The sequence below is a fragment of the Sebastes fasciatus genome, chromosome 9, assembly GCF_043250625.1.
Source record: "Sebastes fasciatus isolate fSebFas1 chromosome 9, fSebFas1.pri, whole genome shotgun sequence".
Lineage (NCBI taxonomy): Eukaryota > Metazoa > Chordata > Actinopteri > Perciformes > Sebastidae > Sebastes > Sebastes fasciatus.
In genome coordinates, this window is record NC_133803.1 from 27939280 (window position 1) to 27950712 (window position 11433).

At 40.3% G+C, this 11433-nt stretch overlaps 1 protein-coding gene across 2 annotated transcripts; it reads left to right on the forward strand.

Annotated features, from left to right (window-relative positions):
• The first annotated feature begins 1026 nt into the window (after window positions 1–1026).
• fgf8a (fibroblast growth factor 8a) lies at window positions 1027–9554 on the forward strand. 2 transcript variants are annotated; one of them, XM_074647033.1, is made up of 5 exons: window positions 1027–1668; window positions 1762–1798; window positions 4619–4766; window positions 6801–6907; window positions 8557–9554. In XM_074647033.1, the coding sequence occupies exons 1-5, from the start codon at window positions 1637–1639 to the stop codon at window positions 8839–8841; spliced, it is 609 nt and encodes a 202-aa protein (XP_074503134.1). In that variant the 5' UTR covers window positions 1027–1636; the 3' UTR covers window positions 8842–9554. The 2 variants fall into 2 exon arrangements, with proteins under 2 accessions (XP_074503134.1, XP_074503133.1); XM_074647032.1 differs by having other exon boundaries at window positions 1039–1668; window positions 4586–4766; window positions 8557–9552.
• Window positions 9555–11433: the final 1879 nt, after the last annotated feature.

Sequence of the window (11433 nt, forward strand, 5' to 3'; positions counted from 1 at the left end):
AGTTTATTTACAACCCACATATCCATCCGGAGTTAAAAAGTAGATATAAACCAACCCTTAAAGGTCCAATATTGCAAAAAGTGAGATTTTCATGTTTTTTTTTATTATAAAGCAGACTTAAGTCCTATATAAATACTGTGAAAGTATCGAAACACTCAATCGACAGGGAAATACACAGCCCGTATTCAGAAACTCTGCATTTGAAACAAGCTGTTAGGATTCCTGTCCATTTGTGATGTCACAAATATACAATATTTAGACAATTTCACAGTTTTCAACATAAACATTCTTAATGTGTCCCAGTTTATTTCCTGTTGCAGTGGATGTGAATGTCATCAGCTGACAGGAAGTACACATGGACCCAAGCTGTTGCCTAGCAACACAATTCTGTTGAAATGTACTAAAACGGAGCGTTTCAGACAGAGGGTAAATACAGGTATATTCAGACAGACAGTTTGAGGAAAATAAAGTGTTTTTTGAACATTACAGCATGTAAACATGTTCTAGTAGAAACACAAAATACAAGTATGAACCTGAAAATGAGCACGATAATGGACCTTTAACCAATGTCAGAATCAGATTTATTTTGTATATAAGTACACGAAATTTGACTCCGGTTTCATGCAGCTCTCTCAATGCACTTATATAGAGATAGAAAATAACAAAGGACAACAAAGCTGTCAAATAAAGGTGAGGAATAGACAGCTGTTATGTACACTAGTGAAAAAGTACACATGTAAACATGTTCTAGTCGAAACACAAAATACAAGTATGAACCTGAAAATGAGCATAATATGGGACCTTTAATACAACCCTTATCACAACTCTTAGTGGTCATCATGATCATTTTTTTTATCATAGTGTTTTTTTTTGTTTGTGGTGCCAGTGTGCACAGAGGGGTAACTCAACCCAAGCTCCTCCTCGCCTCTTTCTCCTCCTATACCAAGTCCTCAGGTATTGAGAGATGTTTTAAATCAAGGGGGGGTGGAGAGGAGGGAGGGTTGAGAGTGGGGCTGTCCGCTTTTGTTCTGCAGAAAAAAGGGGGCTTGTTCTTAGCAGATCAGCCTGCCATTTTAACCAGGGGGTGTGTGAGGCTTGACATGGGATGGGAGCAGAGAGAGGAGAGGAGAGAAGGAGCGTCCAGCCTGCAGCAGTCCTGACACCACAGCCGAGACGAGCAGCAGCATCGAGCCACTGAGTCTCCTCTATATATATTATATATATATACACACTCACTCTCACACACCTGGATGCTGCAGAGGATTACAAACCACGAAGGACAGCAACTTGTTTGTAGGAAGATAGAAGAGGAAAAAACCCTGCAGCGATTCTTTTTTTTTTTTCCCAAAAAAAACTTTTACGCACAGCTCTGCTTCTTGCAAGTGCACTTAGACTTTGACTTTAACAGAAACAGGTCTCTCTATATCTGAGTGATCATTCATCACTGCTGTTTGAGCTCCGTTATGGACATTCATTTGATGGGAAATGTGCATGAGCATCTCTGTCAGCAGCACCTCTGACCTTTTTTTGTGGATGAAATCTTTTGGACTTGAGTGTTTGATTTGTGAAAACATCAGCTGGACTTCACAGCTCTGAATTTACTGGAAGAGCTTTTTTTTCTCCACCTCCATCCAACATGCGATCCATCCCATCCAGACTCAGCTATCTGTGAGTTACTCACTTTTACGCACGGTTATAATGCTCCTTTTACGCAGCACCGAAATGTCTTATTAATGCATGCTTTTTCTTCTTCATTTGCAGGTGTCTACACTTATTTGCGTTTTGCTACTATGCTCAGGTATGTCACTGCCTTCATTTCTCTTCATATGCATGTTTTAAATGTGTGTTTTTTTTCATTTTTTGAGCGCTTAAAATAAGGGTTAAGTTCAGAAAGCATATGGTTTGATCAAAGCTTGTCGCTATTAACAGAGAGAGAGAGGAGGAAAGGTGAGGAATATGACGTTTGCAGTTATGCTTTGCTGCAAGATGATTTATGGAAACCAACAGATGCAAAAAATCTGAAATCAAAAAATGTTAGATAATGTAAAGCACAAATAGTTGGTGGTGACTCGCCAAAATATGCAAAACACTGGGAGGTTAAAGGTGTTTTTGGTATGTCACTGCCTTCATTTCTCTTCATATGCATGTTTTAAATGTTTTATTTTTTATTTTTTTGAGCTCTAAAAATAAGGGTTAAGTTCAGAAAGCATATTGTAGTGGCAGCTTGCTCTAAACTTGCCACTACTAGCAGGATGTAAAGGTTTCTGACTCACGTAGACTACCATGTCCAACTTCCACCTTCTGCCTTCTGCAGACACTCACTCTCCTTGATCAGCTTCAAAGATGAGGCTCATATAGTGAGTGAAAAGTTTATTCCACGAAAATTAAAACAAACAAAAATATATCCACATGACTATAGCTGGAAAATAAGTAAAACTGTGATGTGTGTGGTCAGAAAAAAATGTTGCTCCCCATTCTGCTCCACTGAAGCCTAACTAGCATTAAAGGTCCCATATTATAAAAAAAGTGAGATTTTCATTTTTTTTAATCATAAAGCAGGCTCAAATCCTATATAAGTACTGTGAAAGTATCGAAACACTCAATCCACAGGGAAATACACACAGCCCTCATTCAGAAACTCTGCATTTGAAACAAGCCGTCAGGATTTCTGCCCATTTGTGATGTCACGAATATCCAATATTTAGACCCTTAAAGCAGTTTTAAACGTAAACATTCTAAATGTGTCCCAGTTTATTCTTGGTTGCAGTGTAATGTCAATGTCATAAGCTGACAGGAAGTACACATGGACCAGAGTTGTTGCCTAGAACGCAATTCTGTTGCAATTCCGCCAAAATTCGCTAAAACGGAGCGTTTCAGACGGAGGGTAAATTCAGGTATATTCAGGCGGACAGTATGAGGAAAATAAAGATTTTTTTGAACATTACATAAGATTAACATGTTCTAGTAGAAACACAAAATACAGGTATGAACCTGAAAATGAGCACGATATGGGACCTTTAACATCACTTAAAGGGACAAGCCCACATTGTTCAATAGCAGGACGACTAGAGAAGCACATCTTAACAGGGAAAAGCCCACATCATTGAGTCTATATAGATCAAAGCCCATTCTATTACATTACTACTGACAATAGTAATGTATGTCAAACATGTTTGATGGCATAACACAATTTTTAAATGATAATCAAATGCCAAAAAACTGTAAATAATACAATATGGCTCTTATAATAAGCTCTAATAACAGAGAGAGAGAGAGGAGGAAAAGGTGAGGGATCATCACAACATTGTGTGATACAGAGATATCGGATGGCTCCCACGGTGTGCAGCCTGCTGGCAGGTTGCTGGTGAACATACCGGACCTGGCACAGGACGATGGGCACCGACTGGGCATCAGAGGGCAAATGCTCGAGAGTCATGTGAAAAATGTCGTGGGGTTCAAAGTAACAGTGGCCAATGTTTTCCACTCATTCCATCACAGACTTTGCATATGAAGATGTTCATTTATCCCCGTGCATAACCGTGTTTTGCGCTCTGGTGAGCTGCTGCGCGCAACCTGTAATCACAAAGTGCGTCTGTTTTGGAAGCCGTTAATTTCATTTAGCTGAAGCGCTCCTGGAACTTGTTACACTTGTCACACGAGGGGAAAACAAACAACAAGCTGTCGGTGCGTTATAGGATCTCTCTCTCTGTGTGTGTGACTGAGTTTAAGATTTTTTTCCAGAATCTCTCCCATTCAATGACTTAAAAAAAAAAAAACAGAAAATCAAAAAAAAAATAACTATACAATATATAATCTCTTGTACACTACTGAAACAGAATGATTTATGTTGCATGTACATGTTAATAGTTTGTTAATGATGAGCAATACGACACGATACGATACAACTTTATTGTCAGTTTGCACTGAAATTCATTTTGCATCCATAGGCAGCTCAGTTTGAGAAAAAGTACACATACAATAGACATACTGTTACCATAGACAGACAGACAGACAGACAAGTAAGACACATCAGACAAAAAAAACCCACATCACCATTATTCATACATAACCCAATACAAAATGACCATCTGTCCTCTGGATTTAGATGTCTTTAGCAGCACATTAATTATTATTTAGCAACAAGATGGACTGATGGATAAAAGCCTGTTCTTTAGCCTGATGCAGGTTAAATGTAGGGACTCTGAATAGCCTTTTGAAGAAGTGGCAGTGAAGGGCAGAAGTTGATATTTAAAACATGTAAGGGATCAGAAGAGATGCTGTTGGCAAGTCTGAGCATACTCTTGTTATGAGCTGCTTGAAAGGAGGCAGATTTTGATTTGACTATAAAGTTTAGTTTTAAGTTTTACAGATATACTACTACAATGCATAATACATTTGTGTTATGCTATACAAAATGACTATTTTTTAAAGGTCATTCATTTCCTAACAGTCAGTTAGTTCCTAAAGACACACAATTGGTTTCCAGATTATTATTTTTTTATAATGTCAGTAAAATATAAGATACATAAATAAGACAAAATGTACACATATACTGATGATTGTGGTGACATCTAATTTCTGACAGGTAACCAATCAGTCCCCGCCTAATTTCACGCAGCATGTAAGCGAGCAGAGCAAAGTGACGGACCGCGTGAGCCGCAGGTTGATCCGGATCTACCAGCTCTACAGCCGGACCAGCGGCAAGCATGTGCAGGTCCTGCCCAGCAAGAAGATCAACGCCATGGCCGACGATGGAGATGTGCACGGTAAGAGAAAGACCTGCAATTCAATAAAGACACGAGATCCTTTTTGTGGTACCCAACAGCTGAAATATAGTCAACTAAAGAGCCTTTAAATGTTAAAGGTGATCACTTTGATTTTTTTTTTTTGATTTTTCAAGTTATATATGTTCTTGAACAGAGAATAATCTGGATTTATTTCATGTTATTTTCATTTTCAATTTAAGAAAAAGAAGAAGAAAAATCGTTCATTGTCCGTGCAGCACACGGAAATTTCAGCTTCGGATTTGATTAAATGTTGAGATGCAATTTTTTTTTTAAATTGTCACCTTCTATCTTCATTGGCCTGCAAATTTATAATATTTTTTATTTTCAAAAATAAATTATTATTATTATTATTATTGTTATTATTATTATTATTATTATTATTATTATTATTATTATATTTAAAGCGCAGAAGACTAGAAAAGCGCTATATAAATGCAAGTCCATTTACCATTATTATTATTATACCAATTTCTTACAATAGTTTCCATGATTCATTTTTACTTACATATTTCTTTTTGCTTCTTTTGTCATTTAAATTATTCCCAGCATTTTCCCCCTAAAATGGCTCAATGCCAATATTCTAATAATTTAATAAAACTAGTGAAGAAGGGCTAAAGCAGTTAAAGAGCAAAATATCAGATGTGAAAATGAGCTAAAATTTGAGCTTTTTAATGTTTTTTTTTTTTTTTTATAAAGCGGTGTAAATCAGCGAGAAGGAATTTCTAATGAAAATCTGAATTTATTCCCATTCATTCAATCATTCAGTCTGTCTTGTTTCAAGATACGGAAATTTCCAGACAAAACTGAAAGCCCCTTATCATCAACACTTTCTAGAAGCCTTTACCCTTTAACCAAACAGAGGTGGTCTTCTTTAGTCTCTCTACTGTTGGAGGGGAAGAGGCTTTGAGCTCAGAGAAACTGTCCGCTGGATTGTAGATGGTGCTGGAGGTTGATCCTCCAGAGATCCCGCCGGTCTGGAAGAGCCATTAGAAGTCATCTTACTTCTTACCTTCCGAACATTTCCTGCATAGCTCTCTCTCTCTCTCCCTCCTCCACCCCCACCTTCAACCCCACTCCGTCCAGCCTGAACCAAAACGGGCCTCGTCTGGCCTCCAGTTTCTGTGTTCAGAGTGAATTCCACTAAAATATCTATTGAGAATGTGTTTGCAAACTATTCAGGTCACCTGAAGTAATTCTGTATGAATTGAGAGAGAAAGTCTCCCACGTCTGTCTTTGACTCAGACGTTCAGCTCAGCTGAAACTGCTGCTTCTGACCACAACTGTAACTCACAGACGTGTAGTGGTTAGTCAGTGGGTGGGTGACCCCGGTGACCCTGTGGTCGACGCCATGGAAACATTTTTATGAGACACTGTGGATTAAAAATGGAATTTATTAAAGGTCATCTGCTATTGGCTTTTAATGTTCTGGAGAAATATCTATGAGAAAGTCAAATCACTGCAGTAACATGCAGATTTATACGACTGTATCTGTCATTCTGCAAAAGTTAAATTGTTTTGTTAGCTTGTTGAAAAGCAACGTAAAACAAAAGTGCACAAAGCTCCATAAAGTCATGCTCTGTCCATGTCCATAATGTCCTGTTTCTTTCAGTAGGTCTCGGGATATAGAGATAAATGTGGGGCTTTATGTGTGAGGTCAATGCAGATTTATTAGAAAAGGAATTCTTGATGGGCCTGCCAGGGTCGCCTCTTTAGCTTTCAAAGAATCAGGAGACACGTGGTTTTATCATTTTGCAAGAATTTCAGCTTGCATAAATCCCCAGGAATGGTCCCACAGGTTCTGGTGTGTGTGTGTGTGTGTGGAGAGAGAGTATGCGTGCTTGGAAACACACTCAAGCATTTCTGCGTGTGTTGTCGATGCTTTTATGTCCATGCACACACACATGCGTGCCCACTGTTAAGTCATTCATTCAGGGTTTGAATGTTTTAAGACTATTTCAGACTGTCCTCTCAGCTGGAGTTGTTAACAAAACTCTTTCTGTTTGATTTCTTTAGCTAAACTCGTTGTGGAGACGGACACATTTGGGAGCCGAGTGCGGATCAAGGGAGCTGAGACGGGCTTCTACATCTGCATGAACAAGAGGGGGAAGCTCATCGGCAAGGTAAGGAGAAAAGATGATCTGAATCTTGTGGACGTCTGTTTTGTAAAGGAAAACCTCGAGGCAAATTGCTGAGAGAAGAGAAATCCAAATCATCCAGCAGTCTTTGTCATTAGCTCTGATGCTCCCGACTAACATCTTACACTACATTTTATGAAAAGTGGAAAAAATATGATGTTGTAGAAGCTCTAAAGCAAAAGTCTGGAAGCTTTGTGTTGAAAACACAGTAAATATAGTAGATAGATATCAATGCAGTCAATGAATACATGATTCCTCACCTAAAATAGACAGGAAGTCATAAAGTATTGAGTTGGTTTGAGTCTTTATATGGGATTTTTTTGACAATAACACAATTAAAGAATAATTTCCATCCTTCAGACGGTATCTTGAAATCCACTGGAAGCGTTGGTTTTCTTTAGACTCGTGACTTAAAGGTGCTATTGATAACTCACAGCCACTATTCATTCTCCCTCCCCCGTTCCATTACATTTACTTCACAACAAGTCGTTGCCAACCACTTACTGACAACCTAGAGACACCACGTGATACCAACGTAGTTATACTATTGGCTCACAAGCCTTGTTAGAAGTGGGAACCAAGCATCAGATATCTTCCACAGAGATAAACAAAACATTCATTCTGGACCCGCCAAAATTTATGCAGCACCTTTCTAAAGGCTCTGTAGGTGTATTATCTTTTAAAAAATATTCATCTACATAAAAATGTAATCAATAAGACCTTTGAGGACCTGCTAGATAACGTAAGGTGTTTCCTATAATCAGTACAACAGCATGTTTAGAGGCTAATATACATGATAGTTAATACAAGGCTCCAGGTTAGGGTTTATGTGAGCGTGTAGGTGTGTGTTTGAGGCTATCTCTCTCACTGTGACGGCTAATAAACAGAGCTGCCAGCCTCTCTGCACCCCCCCAACACACACTCTCCCCTCCACCCACCCAGCACCCTGCCTCGCACACCATCTGCCCCGAGCTACCGGCCCAGTCACAGCCTGCCGCGGCCCCAGTGTGTGTGTGTGTGTGTGTGTGTGTGTTGCAGAGAGAAAGAATGAGAGTCTTTTGGGTGCATCATGACTATTTTTAACACACTGCTCGTTACAGTAGGCCAATCCGGTTAGTTTCAGCTGACCTTACTGTACATTTTGATCACTGGTAAGAAAGTGCATCATGTTTTTGGAGCTCACACTTCACCCGGCTGTTTATTCACCGTCTCATCCCAGAGCTGCACTGGTGTCTAATGGGCCTCTAACTGGAGGACTGGGGAGGTGTATTTAAGGATCTATTGATTGCTATTCAATTCAAGCTCGGTTAAATTTAACCACCGGTGCAACAGGAGATCAAACCGGGAGTGAAAGTGACACTTGGGGGCTGATTAAGGCTTTATGGCTGGAGGATCCAGCTACTGACCCACAAGGGCTGCTGGATGTTTGCTGAAGGGGGAGAAGAGTCATCGCTTACTGTCATCCCCCTCTCTCTGATCTGTAATGACTGTAGCATATGCCGCATGCATGAGGGGAGGGCTGTGTGTGTGTGTGTGTGTTTGTGTGTGTGTAGGGGACAGGCTGCACAGGGAAGCCTTTATACATGTGATATTTCCCATCTGTAAATCTTCTCTAACCGTGTGTGTTTCTGCAGAAAAACGGACAAGGCCGCGACTGCATCTTCACCGAGATCGTCCTGGAGAACAACTACACGGCGCTGAGGAACGCCCGCTACGAGAACTGGTACATGGCCTTCACGCGCCGCGGGCGGCCACGGAAAGGGTCACGGACTCGCCAGCACCAACGCGAGGTCCATTTCATGAAGAGGCTGCCGAAGGGGCAGCAGCAACCCCAATCGAGCCACCACCGCCCATTCGACTTCATCCAATACCCCTTCAGCCAAAGGACTAAACGCACACGCTACTCGTCAGAGCGCTGAGGAGGGGAGATAGAAAAACACAGAGAGAAACTGACTGAATTACCAGAACACTCCTCTGCTCTCCAAAAAAAAAAAAAACCTCTAAAGACATTTTTATACTGAGCATTACTATATCTTAATATGTAGGTTGTTTTCTATTTTTCTCAAAGTAAAAAAAAAAAAGCTGTACATAGACAAAAACATGAGAAATCTATTTTTGTACTCCAGACTTAGTACTGACCTGTGTAAAAAAACAAACAAAAGGTTTGTTTTTAGATGCACAAAACTAATTGTCTGACTTATCGGGACATCTTAGTAGAGTGTTGTTGTGTTTATTTCATTTTGACCAGTGGAGTCTCTTTTTGGACTCTCGCCTGCTGCTCAAGGAGACTTGAAGGGCCCTGATTGACCGCACTGCCAGGAACACAAACTGTCACACGCTGTGCGGCGGTGACACTGCAGTGTTTACGCATCCCGACTGTATCTCTCTCTCTCTCTCTCACACAGTGATGGAACAATGTGGCAGCTACATTTGATAATCACAGGTTTCCTGTTCTGACTGTAATGTTGATGTGTACAAAATGCAGTGTGTGTGAGGAACCCTCGACGCGCCCACTACCCCTCACCCTCTTGTGTTCTTGTCGCCCCCCTGAATGTCTGTTTTTATACATATATAAATATATTTTTATTTGAGGATGTGTAAAATAATTTTAAGGATGGAATATTTATTTAAAATGTGTAATAAATGTACATTAAAATACTGATATTAAACTCTTGTTTGGTACAAGCTCGCTTTGGGTCCATTTGTGAAACCCTGAAAAGACACACAGCAGTTTGCTGACCAACCTATAACCTCTATGCATACGTACTGAGCTCAGTGTTGAGGGAAAAAAAATCTCAGGTTACTAAGTTACATGCAAAACACAGTATTAAATAATGTTGTTACTATTAGAATCAATGTATCATCATACAACGTTTCGCATGATTTCTTACAAAAACGTATTCCTCATTAATTTCCTACGAATGTCCAGTAACACGTGACGCACATGTCAATTTACCCTCCAGTCTTTTCAAAATAAAACTACTTAGGTCTAGGAAAAGATTGACTTGATAGGCTTAGGCAACAAAACTGCTTAGTTAGGTTTAGGAAAAGATCGTGGTTTGGGTTAAATTAACACCGGATGTGGCGTAACTTAAGTACAGAAGATACGTGACAAAAACTACTTAGCTAGGTTTAAGAAAAGATTGTGAATAACTCCGGAAGTGGCAAAGTTTGGTATGGAAGTTACGTGACAAATAAATCAGCGTTGACTTCTGGTTTCACACAACCTGTTCTCACTCCCAACTCGTCAAACACCGCTGATTGGGCAGCACTCCTCGGGCATCAGAAACCGATGCAAGGAGGTACCTGTTAGCGACAGTATGTGATGAACCGGGCTTTCAACTAACTCCAATGTAAACCCACCTGCGGCGTTATTCAACGGTCGGAGCAAGTGACGTGGTATTAATAGCGTTAGAGTCCACTAAGGGGCGGGCGGTAGGGGTGGTGGATGGGTCAAACAAAGACTTTCAACCAAGAGACCGGTTTTCATGTCCCGTGTGAAACTAAAAGTAACGTTGACTATATTGTCAGTCCCGTGAGTCACGTGAGTCGTTATCGTCAATTCCTGTGAAAACGGAAGTTTATTTTGAAAAGACACTATGCATGTAACAAGCGTATCTTGACACACCGTCCCTAGTCCGTCCAACAGTAATGCAAGAGGGGTACCCCCGTACGTTGGTCTCTGATGCTGAAGGGCACTGACCAAACGGCGGTATTTGAGGAGTTGGGAGTGTGAGAATGTGTGATTTCACACGGGGTACGAACAGCGGTCTGCTGTTTGAAAGTCTAGTGTTTTTTGACCCACCAATCCACCCCGACCTCCTCGCGGTATTTGTCGCTCTGCTTTCATATACGTAAAGATACACAATGTTTTGTACCAGCAACCTGTAAAATACGTCACTTTCTAACACGTCAAACTATGACAGTCCTCTGCGGTTGCAGTAAACACGCGGTTAACGCTGTAAATTCAAACACTTGCTTAGGTTTAGGACACAAAACCACTTAGTTAGGTTTAGGGGGGAAAAAAACATCATGGTTTGGCTTAAAATGACTACGTTTGTAAAGTGAAAGTAAAACACAAGAAACTCACGAACAGCGGTCTCCTGGATGAAAGCCCTGTGTTTCCCCCTGTTGGGTTGTATTTGTTGTGCTGGTTGCAGCCACCTAATTAACCTCACCTAGGTACACTGATTGTGAAATTGCCAGAATACACGCTGAAGAAACAACCATGTGGCAGTATTAAATCAAATTGGTGTCCTATAGTTTCTTTTTTATATTATCTACATTAAAGATCTTGTCTTCTTTAATCGTGAGTTTGTGTTGTGTCTTAATTTCTCCTAAAAGTGAAGCCAGGAGATCTACAGTACTATGCTAGCCTCTGCTGCTAAATACTGCAGTATGCATGCAACCCCTGCAAATCCGACAGCACTCCGGTTGTTGTCATTTTGCCAAATCTACACCACTGATAATTCATTTAGTGTTTACATAATGTCAGTTTGTTTGTTAGTGGT

Bases quoted from the DNA above. Each gene is read 5' to 3' on its own strand.
- fgf8a (XM_074647032.1), top strand. From the start codon at position 1,637: ATGCGATCCATCCCATCCAGACTCAGCTATCT. The intron at 4,767-6,800 runs GTAAGAGAAAGA...TGATTTCTTTAG, and splicing joins CGACGATGGAGATGTGCACG to CTAAACTCGTTGTGGAGACG. The intron at 6,908-8,556 runs GTAAGGAGAAAA...GTGTTTCTGCAG, and splicing joins GGGGGAAGCTCATCGGCAAG to AAAAACGGACAAGGCCGCGA.